Source organism: Panthera tigris, chromosome C1, assembly GCF_018350195.1.
Source record: "Panthera tigris isolate Pti1 chromosome C1, P.tigris_Pti1_mat1.1, whole genome shotgun sequence".
NCBI lineage: Eukaryota > Metazoa > Chordata > Mammalia > Carnivora > Felidae > Panthera > Panthera tigris.
This window is the reverse complement of record NC_056667.1, coordinates 194595771-194617286: the sequence shown is the minus strand read 5'-3', so window position 1 is coordinate 194617286 and position 21516 is coordinate 194595771. Positions and strand designations below refer to the sequence as shown.

Below are 21516 nucleotides of genomic sequence, written 5' to 3'. Positions count from 1 at the left end.
TCCTTGATTCTTTCCAATCTCTTTCATCCTTGTGTATTCTTCACTCAGCTGCCAGATCTGATCACACTAGCTTGTTTCATCAAAACTTTGGATGGCTTCTCTGTACCTCATATCAGGTAGTTACAATTAAATTGGACAATCGTGGCACTTCTAGCTTTTGTCAACTTATGTCCCATCCTCATAGAACTTCTTGTATTTTTTTCCAAGCATACTATTACCTTTTAGGACTCTGTGTTTTATTTTATTGTTACTTTTTTTAATGCTTTGTACCGTGTCTAGAATAGTCTTACTATATATTATAGCCAAAAATTTAAAGACCTATTTTTCATTTAATATCAAGCTCAAATTCCACCTTTTCTGTGAGACTTTCTGTAACAACACAGAAAGTGTCACATTCCCCCTTTTCTGTACTTTCAGAACATTTTCTTTACATTTTCTATGGTGTCCGTGTATATATCTCACACTAGAATGAACAACTATATGTAAAAAGTATCAGCAGAGTGCCCAGTGGTGCATAACAGTTTTCAATAGATGATTGTTGAGAGACACAAGGGAACTTTTTTTTAAATTTTTTTATTCTCAAGTTAGTTAACATACGGTGTAGTCTTGGCTTCAGGAGTAGAACCCAGTGATCATCCCAAAAATGCCCTCATTGATGCCCGTCACCCATTAACACACCCCTACACCCACCCACCCCCATCAACACTCAATTTTTTCTCTGTATTTAAGAGTCTCTTATGGTTTGCCTCCCTCTCTGTTTTTTATCTTATTTTTTCCTTCTCTTCTCCATGATCACCTGTTAAGTTTCCCAAATTCCACATATGAGTGAAATCATATGATAACTGTCTTTCTCCGACTGACTTATTTGGCTTAGCATAATACCCTCCAGTTCAATCCACGTTGCAAATGGCAATATTTGATTCATTTTAATTGCCAAGTAGTGTTCCACTGTGTATATATATATATATATATGTGCGTGTATATATATATATATATATATATACATATATATACCACATTTTCTTAATTCATTCATCAGTTGATGGACATTTGGGCTTTTGCCATAATTTAGCTATTGTTGATAACACTGCTATAAACATTGGGGTGCATGTGCCCCTTTGAATCAGCATTTTTGTATCCTTTGGGTAAATACCTAGTAGTGCAATTGTTGGTTTGTAGGATAGTTCTATTTTTAATTTTTTGAATAACGTCCACACTGTTTAAACCCAAAGCTGGAGTCATCACAATCCCAGACTTTAACCTGTATTACAAAGTTATAATCATCAAAACAGTATGGTATGGGCACAAAAACAGACACATAGATCAATGGAATAGAATAGAGAACCCAAAAATGGATCCACAAATATGTAGCCAACTAATCTTTGACAAAGCTGGAAAGAGTAGCCAATGGAAAAAAGACAGTCTCTTTAGCAAACGGTGCTGGGAGAACTGGACAGCAACATGCAGAAGAATGAAACTGGACCACTTTCTTATGCCATACACAAAAATAAATTCAAAATGGATGAAAGACCTAAATGTGAGACAGGAAACCACAAGGAAACTTTTTTTTATCCTGTTCAACTATATGTAGAATGAATTGTATACTCAAAAAATATTGTATGCATAATAAGCTAGAAAAGCATCAAGAGAGTTGGGTGCCTGGGTGGCTCAGTTGGTTAAGCCTTCGTCTCTTGATTTTATCTCAGGTCATGATCTCACTGTTAGTGACTTTGAGCCCCACATTGGGCTCTGTGCTGACAGCTCCGAGCCTGCCTTGGATTCTCTGTCTTCCTCTCTCTCTGCCCCTCCCCTCACACTCACTATCTCTCTCTCAAAAATAAATAAACACTTTTTTAAAAAGTATCAAGAGAAAATAAATAATACTTAGTCTTTTTTTGTATTCTTTTTAGTAGCCTATGACCTAATGGAATATGCATACATATATACAAATATAAGGTAGCCGCAATTTTCATACGTAATTATTCATAAAAAAGGCAAAAGTAGAAATCTTAAACGTAAACAATAGATCTACATATTATAGCAGGAATTCAATTGTAGATACCTTGAGAGTATCATAAAATATTTAATTTTTCTTTATCTTTACCTCTCATGCATAGTGAAGTATTTACAGCCCTTTCTCCATGTACTTTATTTTTCTTGTTTTAAAAAATAATATACAATTATTTAGCTTAAGTTCAATGAATATACATACCGTAGTTGTTGAAGACATGCTAATTCCAACATCCTTACTGATTTCTCTATTTGTCTTAATTTTATTAGTTTCATGAGAAAATTTTTCATATCACTTTTATTTTCCACCCTATTTTCTTTTGAACATCAAACTGAAGTGTCGTTAAGATAATTATATGAAGAAAGAAAAGTGTACAGGCACAAAACAAAGTTTTGTTGAAGTCAAACTGTTTATGAATGATGGCAATACCAAGACATGCAGTTGTTGGTTGATAGATGATCTTTTGTATCTAAGTATAAAAGTCTGTTTGAGAATGTCTGAGAAAATGATAAGTTGCTCAAAAGCTAAAATTTTCAGGGGCGCCTGGGTGGCTCAGTCGGTTAAGCGGCCGACTTCTGCTCAGGTCATGATCTCACAGTCCGTGAGTTCGAGCCCCACATCGGGCTCTGTGCTGACAGCTCAGAGCCTGGAGCCTGTTTCGGATTCTGTGTCTCCCTCTCTCTGACCCTCCCCTGTTCATGCTCTGTCTCTCCCTGTCTCAAAAATGAATAAAACTTTAAAAAAAATTAAAAAAAAAAAAAGCTAAAATTTTGAAAAATAAGAATCATCTCTAATGCAAGATGCTAGACGAATGGGGCAGTGGCAATAACTAACAATGTTGAGTGTTTACTACAGACCAGGCACTGTGCTAAGAATTTTACATGCACCAAGCTCATTTAATTTTCATAACAAGCTTATGAGAAATGTGCTATTATATTATTATCTCCACCTTGTGGATGAAGATACTGGCAAACTGAGAAGCTAACTGACATGGCAAAGGTGATGCAGACAGTTGCATTTAGAGTGGTTGAGTTAATACTGAAGCCTGGGAAGTCGTATTTGAGAGCTGACACGCATACTGTACTCAGCTGTCAGAGATGAACAGGAATGGGCTGAGAATGACTCTTTAGAGCATGGCTTGTGTGATGTGTATCTGCAGATTTTTTTCCATGTGAAGTATTAACTTCATAAATCTGTGAACTGGAGAGAAGAGCGAATGAAAAGGGCAACTTTCACACACAACTTTGGCAGTGTGCATGAGCAGCGCCTCAATTTCCCTACCTTATAGAAAAACAGGTAGCATGTAGCACAAAACCCCCAAATTTTCCAGAAGTCAAAATATTCACTACTCAACCTGTAATACACATGCAAGGAAGCTGGAAAATTAGCAGATATTTAATATCTTAGAAAAAAGAGCAAAGGGATGATATATAATAAGAATAATCACTAACAATACAAAATTGTTTCCAGTAATATTAAATATTTATTTTCCTCTTTCTTCTTCCTTTAGTTTTAATTGTTATAAGACTATGTGTTTTGTAAGTATTTTTATTATTACTGGGAATTCCGTTTCTCCTTACCTGGTGATTCAAAGGCAGTAGAAGGCATATGGATGAATAGATGGAGGACAGAGGGGGATATCAATCAATTGACCAGTATTTATTGATTGTCTACAATGTGATGGGATTGGTAAATGTGAGAAGGATCAAATTGAGTTAAGTCATCTCAGCAGGAGTACACTGTTTTCAGCTTCAGGCAGTTAAGGATTCATAAGGGTTTAAAGCAAAAAAGTGAAAAGTGGTCAGATTAAAACTTTAACTTTTAAGACTTGAACAAGCCAAAACACAACTTTCTACTCCCATCCCTCCCTTCGCTGTTTCTCTTAAAAATAATCTTACAAACAAATCAGTTTAGTACATGAGTGTTCAATTGGGAACCAGATGTTTTCGAGTCTTCTTCTATTATTCACCTGAAACTAAGATTGTATAATATGCAACACAGTATTTCTAAAGCTTGAACGCAGAAGATGCAGCCTAATTTATAAATAAAAATTTATGTTACTTCTGCTTTATAAATAAAGTAACCTTGATTTAGCCTTACACAAAAAGTTATTTTACACAATGCTTGCTAATGTCAGGGTTTAGTTTTAGATAGATGATAGAAGATAGATAGGTGATAGATAGATGATAGATAGATAGATAAATAGATAGAGAAAATGGGACATTACTAGGTCATACAATAGAGGGACATAATCTCCTTGGGAGTGAGGGAAGACTGTTTGGAGGAAATGAGAGCTGATTTGTAATCTAAGACAGTATTAGATCTACCCAAATCTGTATCTGAAGCATACTAGGAGGAGTGTAGCAGTGTGTGGTGAGGGGCTGTTCCAGGTGAAGGGAGGAATAAGTGCAAAGACAAAAGAGCCAACAGAATTTTCCGGTTGGTTTGAGCCATGGAGTTCCAGCTGAGGAATCCCTAGAAAAGAAGCTAGAGTGACAGGGTCAAGTTGCTTGGAGACTTTTTTCAGTTATAGGATAAATGAGGCAGTTGCACATGCACATGACAGCGTGTGTGCGCATGTGCACATGTATTGGGGGGGGTAGTGGAAAATGAGGAAATGATGGAAAGTGCATGGGGTCCAAGAGGAGAATTAAAGAGGGATGCATTAGTCTTCCCTCCTATGTCTTGGACTAAGTCTGAGCCTTTATGGAGTCAGGAGCTAAATCATGGAAGAAGTTTTTAAGGGAACCATCTGAGACTAGGGTCTCAGATACTCTCAAGACTATTCTCAAGAATAGAAATTAATGTCGCTGGGGGCAAATTATGGCACATGTCCAGAAGTGCATAGATCTCTTCGCTAAGGCAGTATGGAAGATCGCAAGGTTCTCACGGGTGAGGAAGCTGGAAGGGCGTCATTCACTGTTTTCAATTATCATAAGCTCCAACTTCTCAAGCACCGAGAGACAGACACCACTAGAGGGGCAGTAACATTTCCACAGCAGCTCCAGCTGAAGGTTTAAGGAATGCAGAGCCCTGAGGAAAATAACCAAGGAAGTATTCACGAACATCAGTGAGGCTCACTGGGGAACCCCACAAATATCTGGAAATAGCTTCTAAGGGGCAAATGGCTACAGGTACTCTGCAGGCAGGTTGGGCTAAGAAACAGCGAGGTTTGTGTTATGACTATGACACCCCCAAACTTTAAAACAACAAAAACTCAGATGACAACGTGTTGCCAGTTTAACGTTTATTTATTTTTTTTGAGACAGAGAGAGACAGAGCATGAATGGGGGAGGATCAGAGAGAGGGAGACACAGAATCCGAAACAGGCTCCAGGCTCTGAGCTGTCAGCACAGAGCCCGACGCAGGGCTCGAACTCATGGACTGCGAGATCACGACCTTAGCCGAAGTTGGCCACCCAACCAACTGAGCCACCCAGGCGCCCCTACGTGTTGCCAGTTTAAATAGAGATAAACTATTCTCCTTTTATAGTTATGTGTTATCTGATACATTTATGGTCATCTTGGGCTAGAACGTAAGCCAAGGCAGGGGCACCTGGGTGGTTCAGTTGGTTAAGCATCTGACTTCAGCTCAGGTCATGATTTCCCATTTCGTGAGTCCGAGCCCCACACTGGGCTGTTTGCTGACAGCTCAGAGCCTGTTTCAGATTCTGTGTGTGTGTGTCTCTCTCTCTCTGCTTTTCCCTGGCGCTCTCTCTCTCTCTCTCTCTCAAAACTAAACATTAAAAAAATTAAAAAAAAAAGATGAGCCAAGACAAAAATCAGGCATCTTATTCTCTTATGTCCTTAGGCAGAGACTAAAGACAAAGCCCTAGCATTCTGTTGGAGGGAGAGTGCAAAGTTTGAAACAGAGGAAATGCATCAAAATGGGCTTCCAAATCAACTGTAGGAGATTGAAATGAAAACTTAAAGCTGTGGTTCCAATCCTTCTCAGAATTTTAAAGAGAAAAGAACCCGAGCAAGAGGAGCATTGGTCAGAGCAGGCAGATGGAAGTATCTCAGTGACTTCCAGAGAGGAGTATATGAGTTTTACATGTGCTGGGGAAGCATATGTATAGATGGGCCAGGTCCACTGGCATCCAAATAAGACAGAGGCAGAACTGAATTGAATGATACATCATATGTGGACAAAAAAATTGGCTCAGATCACATGAGAGCTTTTAGTGTTCTAGAAATGTCACATTTTTTCACAGGAAGACACTTATTTAAAAATATTCAGCAACTATAAATAAACTCAACTGCTTGAACTCATAGATGAGTAAGCCACACTTAAGAAAATAGTTATTGGAAATTTTTAGTTCTGTATGATGGCAGTTTGCTTTTTAATAAGTATAGCTCCTAACATTGATGTAATTGTCTTAAGAAGGGAAGTTGTATGCACATGTTCCCACCTACTGAACTTTATGGTTTTCAGTCAGTGGCATGAGACTCTATGAAACTAAAGAATATTAGGAATGATTTGCTTATGCTCAATTATAACAAAGGCGTCAGACACTCAACCTCCTCCCTATAGTGTCTGAATGTATTTGCACAATATGAATTCTCAGAGAAAGGCTCAGCTTTGATCTGTTAATCTAGAGGTTGCTGTATTAATAGTTTGCACACTTCATTGATTTTTAATTAATTTCTAAAGAGGCACAGAGGATAACTACTATAGCCCACAGACATCACGGTTCTCATTGCAATCCACATCTTTATTGATCGGCTGCCTAAGGAGCAGAAGTAATCCATTTTAAGTATACTTTTCTGAGAGAGCGTGGACACTATACAATTCACTTCTGTCCTTGTAATCATATTGGCAAGAGGTCAGTGAGGAGGAAAACCTATAGCATGTTTAGTATTCTCTTGATCCAGGCAGATGAGCTTTTTGACCCATTATTCATTTGGTAGGGAAGCAGTGACTTCTCACACATGCTTTTTTTTTAAAATTTTTTTTAACGTTTATTTATTTTTGAGACAGAGAGAGACAGAGCATGAACGGGGGAGGGGCAGAGAGAGATGGAGACACAGAATCCGAAGCAGGCTCCAGGCTCTAAGCCATCAGCCCAGAGCCTGACGTGGGGCTCGAACTCATGGACCGCGAGATCGTGACCTGAGCTGAAGTCGGATGCTTAACCGACTGAGCCACCCAGGCGCCCCTCACACGTGCTTTTTAACTTACTTTTTTGTTTCTTTATTATTATTTCATTTCTGTAAGACACTCTGGAATCCCAAGCAGACTATCCTGCACATTCTTGCAATGGAAATTTCCAAAAGCTTGTGAAGGGTGGTAAATGAAATTTCTGGAGAAATATCTGAAGAGAATGTAGAGAACCAGAAGAAAAATTTTGTTTTCCCAGCCAGCCTCAGGAATCTGTAAATGTTGTCTTCATTCATTCCCCTTGGTATGCTAATATCACCAGCTGGGGTTTGGCCAGAGTGCTGAAAGTCTGGCTTCCTTCCACCTATCCTAAATATTGCAGACTTTTAAACTTGCCCCACCTATGCTGCAAAGAAAAATTGCTACTGCCTGAACAGGCTTACAAGATTTTGGTATTATTGTCCATTTAATCCAACTACAAACATCTATTGAGTAATAGTTAACTGTCAGGCAATCTTCAAATTGCGGAATACGTAGTGAATAACAAGTAGGCAATGCAACTGTGTCTGGAGGCAGCATTCATTCTAGGGGATCCCAGCAAAACTAAAGAGATTTGTTTATTAGGTATAAGAATTTTCTCTTCATTGATTTTAGAGCACCCATTGTTTACAAAACAATTATTCAGTTATATATCCTGTCTTTGTTAGTTTCATATATGGTTTTATAGTCTATTGACTATAGTTGTATGTATATGGTCATATAATGTAATAGTTAAATTTGTTGCCTCTGGAGCCAAGCTGCCTACAGTCAAATCTTGCACTGTCACCTTTGGGCAAGTTATTTTATTATTTCTCTGTGCATCAGTTTCATCATCTTAAAATGGAAATAGTAGTAGTACAGATCTCTTTGGGTTCTTGTGAGCTCCACTAAAACAGTCCCCTGGCATGGAGTGCTTAAGTAAAGGTTAGCTAGTTTTTACCTACAAATATAGGAAGTGTTAACATGCATAGTTATATTGTATTCCTCATACCATTTCAGTGCTCCCTTAACAAAAAACTACATGTTCCATTTTCAAGAGTGACTATCACTATTATTGTTTGTCTAGATTCTCCTACACTAAAATTAGTACTGAACAGATTTTTTGTTATATTGTGAAGCAAATTTATATCATTTCCACATGGTGTTAGTGTTAAATGTAGTCTTGTTTGTAGTGTCAAAGAGATGGAGGTAAGTTTAGTGCCCACCCAGTGTGGAATAGACAATAAATTGAGAGTGTTTGCCTGTGTTATATATGTGTATGTGTTTATGTGTGGATATAATTTAATTCAATGACAAGGAGTAGTGAACTGGATTTTGTTTAGCATTATGCTTGAATCTAAAAACGTATGATGAGTAAAACATGTTTTTATTTAATGCACAATACTATTTATGTGTTAAAATAATACACACCAATTTAAAAATAAGTAAAGATAAATAAACATGGATGGATTGGAAGGATGTGCATGGAAAAGAAAAGTTGTGAACACTTATGATGGATAGGAGAATGGGATGGGGGTGGAAGATATAGGGGAGCAATGATAATCACACTCATGGATTATGAAATATGAGTAACTCAAAATTCTGTGAATCTGAGATCCTAAAAGAAACCAAAGACAAAACCCACAGATATTGCCTTGAGTTGGCTCCTAGAAAACAGTGTCTGAGACAGATTTTCATGCAGGAAGTTTTTTTGGCAAGTGTTCTCAGGAGCAATCCCTGTAAAGCCATGAAAAATATTAGGTTAGAGGAAAAAGTTGAGCCGTGGTGAAATCATGACAGAGATCTCACCCAATCTTAGGAGAAAGCCCTGGAACTTGCATAGTTTTTCATAGTTGTCCAAGCGTGGATGGACTTTGTAACTGCATCAGCCAGTTGTTGGATGTGGGTTGACTCTGTGAGAGGACGAAAACCCCAGCAAAGCAGCAGTTGGGGTGGGGGTATCAAGGCAACCAAAATGATGTAGCTGAGATGAGAGCGACAAGCAGCCAACACTCCCAGAAGCTGACAGTGGGAGTCCGCTGGTCCTGAAGAAGTTTCTGGACGATACACCACAGCACCTCCTAGATGTGTGTGTGTGTGTGTGTGACACAAACACCCACTCAAATATATTATTGGGGATATTTGATAAACACATTTCAAATATCAACACATATTGTTTTCATTGCACATTATTAAACTCATGTAAATTTAGCCCTCAGTATTTCAAAATCTCCATAAGAACTGCAGCCTAATCACATTTCGTAAAGATCATCAGTGCAATTGGAAGATGTAAGAATTAACCATGACTATTAACTCCAAGCTAGTTTAGGAGAGCCATGTGAATCTGCTTTTCTTCCTCTGAGAAGAATAGTAGGAGAACATCTGGGGACAAATAGAGTGAGAAAGAAAAGTTACTTTGCCTAACAGTACTGACTACCTTTTCTTTCTCTTAAGTAGTCAAATTGTATTTTCAATACAATTAGAGGTTACTTATTTAGAAAACGCATAGTATCTTAGAATATTGAATGTACTAGGTGTTTTTACAAACATGAGGACACTGATTCCTGAAGACAATCTTCAGGGTACATACTATTATTGTCCCCATTTGATAGATAAGGAAATTGAAACGCACAAATAAATTGACCAAGGACACAGACCTAGTAAGAGCTGGGGTTTATTTCTAAAGTCTGTTATTTTAAACATTGGATGCATGATGCTGACTTTTACTAAAACATATTCACGGCTCTTGCTAAACATTTGAAGGAAGGCACCTAGTCTACATCTTTCTTTACTATTCTGTGTGTCTTTTATTGGCCCACAATTTAGTATTTTATACAGATCTATTGTACAATTCCATCTATCATTGAATAAAAATTTAAAGCTGGAGGACACCTCAGAGATCATTTAGGCCAATCTGTCACTTTTATAGGAGAAGTGAAATGAGTATCTGAGGTCAAAAACCTAGTGAGCAGCGTGTCTGGGACTTCTGACTCCAACATTCAGTTCTGTGTTCTTTCTCCGCTGCCATGAACAAGCTTTTGCTAGTTGAAAAGGCTTCTCAGTTTATTTAATTATGAGCCCCCTTAGTCTCCCTTCATGAGCTATTTGGATAAAGTCAGTTACTTCATCCAAAAAGGCTCCTTTCTTCCCTTGAACATGCTCATATCTTTAGCCCTAACAGAGAGCATTATAGTTGAATTTTTCCCCCCTCAGGCATAGAATTGCTTTTAGAAGGAAAAGTAGAAAAGAGGAGTGATTTTCATTTGCGGCTAGCTTTCCTGAAGCTTCCTGTGTTATTAAAAAAGCTTGAGGTTATTAGAATGAAAACAGGAAAAAAGTGTACTCTTGCTAACTCCAGAGAATTAATGCCTGTGAAAGCTGACTGCAGCTTGAAATTTTTAGCTCCACACATGTTTGATGAAAGTGTCACATGTCCTATATACGGGAAGCAAATATTTATTGTCAAAAATAGTCTGGTCTCTCTTGACTTGTGTTAGCTTCCTGCAGCTGGGCAGAATACATTTTCACATTGGATTAAAACATAGAAATAATGCATTTTTGCTAGACAGTTGTGATTCAAATATAATATTGAGAAGAAGGTCATTGCCAGGTGTCCGTCAATACTGTTATTTTAAAATTAAGTCAGTCACTGATATTTTTGTTTCCACAGAGCAGTTTATTTAGATGAGTCGATTTTAACCAGAGATTAAAACTTTCAACTCAATTGTAATAAAATTATCCTCGGATTTGGTATTAAAGTGCATTTCTGAAAGTCAGAATCAGGTTTGTATTTATTAAAGCACCTTTTGAGAGGTATAAGCAAAACATAAAATGAGTAAGAAAACTCATTACAGCATATAGAGCAAGTATGAAAAATGGTAAAATACTGAATGGTTTGGATAATGGTAAATTCTGAATAGTTTGAGTAAAAATCAGACTTATAGCACCTGGATCTAGAAGTAGACAAAATGCCCCTAAAACATGTCTACAGAAAACTCCCGTCAGTGCTGATGAAAGACACACACTCCGGTACAAGTGGACTATTTTATTCACCCTTCCTGCAACATGGAAAACTCTCCAACCTATCTTATTAATTACCTTCAACTTCACTAAGATCCTAATTCTGTGATGTATTCATGGAGGGCACCAAATCTCTTAGTAGATTCCCTGTTTTTTTCTTCTCTTTATATGACAGCATCCTCAGGTGAATCATTACTAAAATAATACTTTGAACAGTAATTATTTGGAATTTGTATCCACGCATTAATCATGATGGATTGGTTGTGGGTATATATATCACCATTTGTAAACATTTATTGAGCGCCTACTGTGATATATTAGTTGGGATTCACAGATTTTCTGGAATAAGCAATTCAAGTTAATGAGGGTAAGTTATTCTTGTTCACACTATGACTGTTGATATTTATCTGTAGAACAGTAATAAAAGCTTGCATGCCCTGCACTTACTATATGGGAGTTACGATTTAAGCTCCTTACATATATTAACTCATTTTATCTTTACAACAATCTGTGGTATAGGTGCTATTATGGCCATTTTAGAGATGAAGGTGAGTGCCAGGTTAATTAACTTGTCAGCGTCACACAGCTAGAACATGGCAGAGTTGGGGTTCAATCCAGGTGATTGACCCCAGAATCTGCACTCAGACCAACTCCACCATCCTTCATATCCTGTGGTCAAAGCAAGAATTAAGTTTCCAATTTATATGATTCAAATTCCCACTAAATAAGAAAAAGGTTCTATAATTTAGCTGAATTTTAAATAAAAATACAAGTCAGTCACTTGCATTATTCCCTGAAATTCACAGAAATCTCTTATAATATTTTGTTCCAAAAGAACTAGGATCTTCTAAAGCCATATGACTTCATTGTGTACATTAATTTCTTCATGCTCACACAACCCTGTAACCCACCAAGAGAGGGGGTAGGCTTAAAAACGCAGACTTTAGAACCCCACAGGAACCAAATCCCAGTTCTGTCACTCATTAGATGACTTGGAGGAAGTAAGTTGACCTCTCTGAGACTTGGTTTTCTCGTATTTAAAATGGGATGAGGGGCGCCTGGGTGGCTCAGTCGGTTGAGTGTCCAACTTCAGCTCAGGTCATGATCTCACAGTCTGCGAGTTCGAGCCCCGCGTCGGGCTGTGTGCTGACAGCTCAGAGCCCGGGGCCTGTTTCAGATTCTGTGTCTCCCTCTCTCTCTGACCCTCCCCCGTTCATGCTTTGTCTGTCTCTGTCTCAAAAATAAATAAACGTTAAAAAAAAAATTTTTTTTTAAATGGGATGAAACAGTACGCTTCTCAGAGGATTAAGTTAACCTGCCAATGTAGAAGCATTTAGTTCTGCTGTGTTCTGAGTACTCAGTCAATGTTAGCTGTCATTATTGTCAGTGTTCATAGTCCCATAATGTACTCCACCCAGGCAGACATGGCACGGACATGGGAATTGCTACAAGGGAGAGTAAGTTTCTTTTCAACCAACACAGCATTATCCCTTCAGTGATAATGAATGGCCCTTCTTTTTTAATCATCTTCAAACTTCAAGGGACTTCATCCAGTTTATTTTTGTCACTGCTATTGCTAATAACTGCCTCCTTAATTGCATCACGCTCCGATTTAAGGAGTGATTTTATTTTGAAGGAATCTAACGGAGACTGTGATTCTAATGAAATCATCCACCAAGAAAATCCTATCTTAATAATTGCAATGTGGAGAAAACTATCATGAACAATCCAATAGATGATTCAACACTCTAATTCAGGTGTGAAAGTAGAACTAAGGTAGCAGTCATAATTAATGATCTAAAAGCAGTCATAACCATGATGTTCCATAGTTACAAAGCAACCATACAAGTGTATTTTGATGATTTGGTAATGATATAGATGCTTCTGTTTTTATATTTTAATCATGGTCAGGTGAGTGAGGGAAACTATACATAAATTACCATCTGGTTGCCTGAATTGAGTTTTCATTATGTTGAAGAAAACATTTTTTTAAGACAAATAGAATTGAGGTTCAGAGGTTCAGGATAGTCTATCACCTGCTAAGACTTGGCATATAGAATATCAAAGAACATATAGAGTTTTTGAAGTTTGGCTTGTAATATGGATATGTCATTAGGGTCTTAAGCTTCTTGGTGAATGTTAGCTCCCTATTGGTATAGAATATATCACTATTCTTGCACATGGTGAAGAAATATATGTGTATTTGCATTAGGATAATATTTAGTTAAAGGAATTATTATCCACCTAAATTACAAAAGTCGGAAAATAGAATCATTTGTAATTTATACTCCTCTTCGTTATTCAATTACCAGGATGGTTACTTTACTGTATAAGTGTAACTTGAAATTGTTCTCTCCCTGAAATTTCTTGTGGACTAGTTTAGTTGAAGATTCAGATGATCATACATGAGGAGCTAGACGAGTATCATAAATGAATTCGTGGGTAGTAATAGTGAGTGGTGGGATCCTGGCCAACTGGAGGTGCCCTCAATGGGGTACAGCCAGTAATCAGCTAAAGAGGATGTTTGAGAGTTTCCCAGTGTGTGGGCCAAAAATATATATGCATATAAACTGCATATAAGCTGGATATAGCTCAGACTGCCAATCTGCAAACTTTATCTCTCATCCTTTTCCACCTCATCACTTCTCTTCTGCATTGTGGCAGTGGCTCCTGACTTCTGCTGTATTTGTGTCCAGTCCTTTGTTTATACACCAGGTGATTTTTTTGCAAGACTCCAGTGATCACTGTGTCACTCTCCTTTTTCAAACAACTTCTGCATCACCACAGTGAAGTACAGATTATCTACCACAACACGTAAGAGGCCCTTTTTGAATCAAGCCTCTTCTTACTTTGTCAGCCTCACCACTCATCACTCTCCCTCCTTTATGAATAATGATTTAGAAATACAGAATTACTTACCTTTGTCCCAGTACACCGTGGTATTGGTGCCCCTGTGTGTGTTCTCTGTAACTGCAATTTTGTCCTCATCTTGCCCAACTGATGGACATCATTCAAACATTACTTAGGCCTCAGGACCTCTCTGAAGGCTCCCCTCTCGTGCACATTTCTAGGCTATACTACAAATGATCCTTAAAACACAGCTCTCCTTAAATGCCTTACACGTGTCACATTGATCCGTTCAAGCCTGTATTCCACGTCTGCCCACTTTATTAACAGCTCTGCCTTCCTGCAATGAATAGATCTTCTCTGACTCTTTTTTTGTTCCCTGATGTCCAGCACAGTGCCTGGAACATAGTGTGTATTCTGTCATTGTGTGTGGATCTGAATATTAACTTGTTGCAAACACACTTTCCATATTCTGATATGAAAGTGGTAGGAAAGATAATGATGAATGTTTTTTTGGACATTTCTTAAAAGGGCAAATAATTAAAAATACTTTATCTCCAAGACAATAAATCTATTTTTTTGATCCCTTAGTCGTATAAGGGTTATATGTTTTCAGATTCAATTTATTCTAGGAATTTATTAGTTGGCATAATCGAAGAGAAAACACTGTTTAGGAAAGAGGACGAAACCTTATAAATCTCAGTTGTGGACTGATTTCAGAAAACACAAATACACTACTGACTAGTTGGACCATATCAGGCAGTACGTCCACTGGTTGTGTTGAATGGGCATTTATAGTATAGTGTTTGGCTCACGATGCTGTTTGAAGCAATCTTCTCTTTACACTACACTGAGTATATGGTTCATTTTTTTTTTTTTTACCTGTGTGATTTATGTGTCTGTTTTCCGCAGCTTTTGTTTTGATATCAAAAACCATTAATCCTTCAAAGTCCTGCAATTGTGATATTAACTACCAACAGCTTTGATTTGGAATTGGCATGAGAGTATGCTTTAATGATTTTATAATAATTATGATTTGTTTTTAAGCGACAATGTTTTTTACCACTGAAATCCTCAAATACAGAATTTCCTCTAACACTTGAATAAAAATATGTTCGCTCCCATCTAGGCCTCTGAGTTTGCTTCTTTTCATCAACCTTTAGTTAAGGCTAATGTTTAATGATTCTTAGTTTATTTACTGGCAAAGTACAATTTTATTTATTGCTTTTATGAATTATGGAGATATATATATATCCCCATATGAATATATATGGATATATGTAAATTGTTGGCAATCAGTAATAAATTTTATTTTAATAACCCTATATGTTTTTTGAAGAAAACATATTAAAGGCTAATATCAGGGTCATTATAAACAATGTAATTTCACTTGCGGGTTGTTCTAATGAATACTATTGTCATTGACACCATTTTAAAAAAGTATAGGCTTTTCATGCCTCTGGGGTATAATTCATTTTTTGCCTAATTAATAAGAATAATATAATTATTCAGCTTTGATAGAAACTATGATGGTGATTTTGGTGCCATTAAACCTGCATATGAAGTTTTGGGGGTTTTTTTTGTTTTTTTTTTTTAATTACGATTGGTGTGTTTGGAGAAGGGGTGTAAGGGGAGAGTGACATCAAGCAGGAGTTATTGAGAAGAAAACAACTAGAAATGTGTGGGTCTCTTAGCTTATCTGCTGAGACGCACGTACACTTCACTAATGGAAGTGTTTGCAAGAGAGTACAAAATCTCTGGGGAAAAAAATGATCTAACATTTAGTTCACATACAGGTAATTCATTCTTTACAGGACTTTAGGGGAAAAGGCCAAAAACTATTTGCCGTTTGCTTTTTTATCCCTTTATTGGGTTTTTCGTAATTTTGAAAAATATTCCAGGATTCTGGCTTCACTTAGAGAAATCAAGCACTTGCAACTGAAGGCAAAGGAACTACTTTTTAGAAAATAGAAAAGCCTAGGCATTAACTGTCTTTTTGGAACTTGGTGTTTTTCAGGGAATGATGTACCTGGAGGAAAGACGGCTTGTTCATCGGGATTTGGCAGCCCGAAATGTCTTAGTGAAATCTCCAAACCATGTGAAAATCACAGATTTTGGACTAGCTAGGCTCTTAGAAGGAGATGAAAAAGAGTATAATGCTGATGGAGGAAAGGTGGGTATCTTTTTAGAACAATATTGCTTGAAAATATAGTATGATATCCTTTTATCTCCTTATATGTTGTAAGAAGTCAATAAGCCTGAGGTTAAGAGATTATAAAATCTCAACTCTACCATTTGCCTTCTCTCCCACCCAGGGTCAAATGCATATATATGAACCAACTTCCATTTCTCAAAATTAGCCAAAATAAGACAATTCATCTCTAGTGGTCCTTATGTCACATCCAGTGTGGGAAGTAGGTGGATCCTTTGGAAATCCAGATATTACACTTAAGGGCCATAGACATTATTTCATTGATCCTAAGAACGCAGGGCTAGCTACTACAGAGAGACCCAACCATTCTTTCATAGTAACCTGGCTAGTACCAAGAACCATAACTCACTGGAAAGTTCATCATCCTATTTAACTTCGAATCCTCCTATACCAGGTACAACAGATTCCTCTTAATATGGTTGTATTTTTTTAAGCTTTTATCATAGAATGTGATTGGCCAATTTACTTTATTTATTTTTTGATTCTCTCCACCAGAATGCAGACTGCTATGTCCCAGGAATTTTAACAGTGCCATTGCCTCTTCTACTTTTCTGATTCTCTAGTCTCAGGCCCTGCCTGACAACTGTATTCCTGCCATATGGTCCCAGCTCATGCCTTAGTTCCGGCTCTTGTTTTTCTCATTAACCTGATGCTAAGGTTGCTGGCCTTGGCTATACAGTGAGGATATCTCTTCTCCATCTGGAGGTCCCCCTAGCTTATGTGGCAAAACTTGGACCAGGAGAGGCCAAATGAAATAAGCAAATGCAACCTTAACCTATGTATAAACTCCTGCTAACAAAAAAAGTTATTAAAGTGTCATATAAATATATTTATCGTGTGCCTTATTTATCATGAGCCATCCAAATATATGTTATAAATATTTTGCAATGCTTTTAAATGCTTAGCATTGATTTTATGTATCATGTAGTATATGATTTTTATATAACTTTGTATGATATCTTATATAACTATATATCTTCAAATCTTATCACAAGACAAAAGAAAATAAAATTTAAAAAAACTTAAGGTTTGTAGTATTTCCTGACCTTTCCTTGATTTTATTAGACTATTTTGCCTGTTTACTACCAAATTGCAGCAGTTTGAGACCACAGCTTTGAAATTCACTACAAGATTGCACAGTAGAAGTCCATAAATCACATGACTTGACTTGTCTTAAGAACATACAGCTGTAGGATTTGTCTAAAGCAAGATTCATTATAGCTTTAAATGCCTAGTTACCATTAAGTCTTTATCAAGCCACCTGTGATTTAAACTTACTTCTTTAACACAATGTCCGTAGTCCATAAAGTCAGCTAACTCCTTGCCCATAGGGAAATTACTTTCAATGTGTCTTCTGTTCCCTTTCACTGAATGCCATGATTCTGTCATAGAGTTACCTTGATGTCACCTTGGTGAGCAGCGAACCTCATGATTTCAAAGGCCTATTTAGTTTTAAGCTTTCAACTGCAAAGTAGAAGTGTTTATCTTTATTCTGTAGAACCTAATTTTATTTTCAGCTATATAATGCTGCCCTTCCTAGTTGAAACTTACTCTGCTGACCCATCATCAGCAGGGTATGTGAGTTGTTTTTCTTGTAGTGGTAATAGATTGGTACTGATCCTCTCGTATCCTTTTATATAATACGTATTTTGGTATGTATTTTCAATACTGGCTAACCAAAACAAGGGAGACCATTTGTGGCTGGGGAATAAAGCAAGCCTAACTTTGGAATACATTATTGTGGGTGTTTTAAGTGACCAGATTATATGAGAGGAAAAAGGAAAGGGCAAGTGTAGAAAGAGTCCATTGTACTGGTGGTCAGAAATGTTCTGAAGGGATAACTGAAAATGTAAGGAGTCTCGTTTTGGGGGCAAAAATGTAATAGACCATATTTTTAGAAGCACATATCTTAGATGTTTAGAATAGTATTGAGAGTCATAATAACTAGTAACTGAATTAATTGCTGAACATTAAGAAATAGAGAAAATGATACTTATTTTATTCTTTTACTTGTCATTGTTTTTGAAGCTTTTAAAAATATATCTTTAGGTTATTTCACTTTTAGAATTTTATAAATTTCAATTTGTTGTTCCCTGTATTAAAAAATAACATTTATTATTAAGTACTGCTGGTGGGAATGCAAACTGATACAGCCACTCTGGAAAACAGTATGGAGGTTCCTCAAAAAATTAAAAATAGAACTACCCTACGACCCAGAATTTGCACTACTAGGTATTTATCCAAGGGATACAGGTGTGCTGTTTCAAAGGGGCACATGCACCCCAATGTTTATTGCAGCGCTATCGACAATAGCCAAAGTATGGAAAGAACCCAAATGTCTATCGATGGATGAATGGATAAAGAAGATGTGGTGTATATATATATATATATATATATATATATATATATATATACACACAATGGAGTATTATTCGGCAATCAAAAAGAATGAAATCTTGCTGTTTGCAACAATGTGGATGGAACTGGAGGGCATTATGCTAGTGAAATTAGCCAGAGAAAGACAAATATCATGACTTAACTCATATGAGGAAGTTAAGATACAAAACAGATGAACATAAGGGACCGGGAAGGAAAAAATATAAAAACAGAGAGGGGGGAAAAAACATAAAAGGCTCTTAAATATAGAGAACAAACAGAGGGTTGCTGGAGGGGTTGTGGGAGGGGGGATGGGCTAAATGGATAAGAAGCATTAAGGAATCTATTCCTGAAATCAATGTTGCACCATATGCTGTTGGTTGTAAATTAAACAATAAATAAACTTTAAAAATAACATTTATTATTATTATTATTATTATTATATTTATATTTTCTATACACACAATCAAAAAATACAACTGAGGCAAGCCTAGAAGCTCATATTTTGAGAAATGACTATAGAAATGAATTTTTATATAACTAAAAAAAGTTAACTTTTTATTTCTCTTTTTATTTCTCAGATGCCAATTAAATGGATGGCTCTGGAGTGTATACACTACAGGAAGTTCACCCATCAGAGTGATGTTTGGAGTTATGGTAAATAAATCTTCCTTGTGAATTAAGGGTTTTAAGGCAAAATTAAATATATTAGGTTCACGTGAAATATCTTAAACCAACTTATTTTATTGTGTTGGAAATACTTATAAGCCTTGTTTCTTAAAGGAATTAACTCTTTGCTATTCCATAAAAAAAAAAAACCTCAATAATATTGTTATCTGCCTTTTTTTTTATTCCTTCATTCTCTAAAATGTAATATGTTAATATCTCAGTTGAGTTGTCTACCATAATCTTTGGTTTGGTAGCAACTTTTGTGATCATTTTGACAGGAAAAAAAAAAGTCAACTTTAGTTTAGGAACAATGTCATAGAACCTCATGGCCTTAATTATCAAAAACTCTTTGAAAACGTGTTAAAAATGAAAGAATGTCTGTTCTATAATAAGAAAGAAGTTATTGTAACAAAGAACAATTACTGAAAGCAAATAGGTGAGAGCACTAAATGTGAGGGGAGAGATATGAGAAGATTGCTAATTGCACCTTTGATTTTAATTTACAGATTACTTTGGAATAAACAGACCTATTAGAGAGTGAATAATATGAACTGGAAAAGAGTGGTCTTTAAACTTAGAACATTCATGTAATGCATTTAATTTAATTGTTGAAATGAGATATTTAGCATCTGTCTATTCACAACCTAAGTCCATCCAGATATTAATGAGAATGAATCAATAGCTTTTCTAAGTTTAAATAAAACCAGTATTTCTTACAAATTAAAAGCACAATGTCCATTTAAGGAAAAAGGGAGTGGTGGGTCTTGAAAGCATGATACAGTTTAGTTCACTCAAATTTAAAGTTTGCTTTATCTTTATTATTGTTTTTTTAGGCAAAAGACTTAAGCTATTCAATCATTAAAGAACTTACACCTCTTATCTAGAAAAGCACAAATTATCTTTAAAAAAAACTTAAGAGGCTCTTGGGTGGCTCAGTTGGTTAAGGCTCCTACTTTGGCTCAGGTGGTGATCTCTAGGTCCATGGGTTTGAGCCCCATCTTGGTCTCTGTGCTGACAGCTCAGAGCCTAGAGTTTGCTTCAGATTCTCTGTCTCCCTCTCTCTCTGCCCTTCCCCCATTGGCGCTCGCGCGTTCTCTCTCTCTCTCTCTCTCTCAAAAATAAATATTTTAAAAAATAAAAGTAAAATAAAAATAAGACATTTCTTTAAAGTGTTTTTTTTTTTCCTCCTCTATACATGTATGCTATAGGTTTAAAATTTCCATGTAAGGCCTCATGTGTTCTACTCAGCTTAGAAGTAGAAAGTGTGATGTGTTTGAGATTTAAACAAGTATAGGAAAATGCTTGTAAAATTTAGTTGTTGAACTGTAAGGACTTAATAGAAACATAAATCTATTATATATATTATATGGTACAAATTAGCTTATATATTATATGATAGAGATAAATCCATAGATTATATTTTATATGATAGATTTATATATTACACATATATTTTGATATATGTCATATACTTTTTTCTTTTTCTTTTCCCTTTTTCCTATGTATGTTTCCCTGAAATAAATGTAACAGTCTACTACAGTCAAATTTTAAATGGCCTCTAAAATAAGTAAGTAGGCAGATAGATGATAGATAGATTGATAGAAAGATAGATGATAGATAGATAGATAGATAGATAGATAGATAGATAGATAGATAAGTAGTACTCTGCTTTGAAATATAGCCCAGGTCATCAATCCATACCCATAAGGCATTTTAGGATTTTTATGATATATTATAGTTGATTGCAAAAGGTATACAAGACAGAAACATAATGTTGTTTACAGTGAAGCTTTGTAAAAAATTGCCACTGGGTTCATCTTTATTTTTACAAAAATAAATATGCATTGGCTATGGTTTATATCTCTGAATGATAGAATTGTATGTTTTGAGAATGTTTCTGATTCAGTTTTCCTGTAATTGTCCTTCTGCATGAAGCCATCTCTGTTTAACCCTATCTTGTCACTCCTAAAAAGATTTAATTAAATTATTATTGGCAGAAGTAGGGGTTTTGATGTTCCTGATTTTGTTTTTGTATTTATGTTTCTGTTTATTATATTTTCTATTATTTTGATTTGTAATTGCTTTGCATTTTTCTTGTAAGTTCTGATAGAGATATGAGGGCATGTATTCTGTCTTTTATAATTGCATACATAAGTTCATAAAATGTCCTCATTAAATATATATTCTATAAATGTGTATTTATATTGACTGACTGAATAGAAATGGACAGCCATCCAGTTCTTAACTTGTTCCAGTCTGCCTC

The 21516-nt window shown here is 36.1% G+C and overlaps 1 protein-coding gene across 1 annotated transcript in view; it reads left to right on the top strand.

The window, feature by feature from the left end:
- ERBB4 (erb-b2 receptor tyrosine kinase 4) overlaps window positions 1–21516 on the top strand; it is a 710253-nt gene that overhangs the window by 647663 nt on the left and 41074 nt on the right. The window contains exons 21-22 of the mRNA XM_042993912.1: window positions 16014–16169; window positions 19166–19241. Coding sequence (XP_042849846.1) covers window positions 16014–16169; window positions 19166–19241 — 232 coding nt within the window. The remainder of the gene's footprint in view (window positions 1–16013; window positions 16170–19165; window positions 19242–21516) is intronic.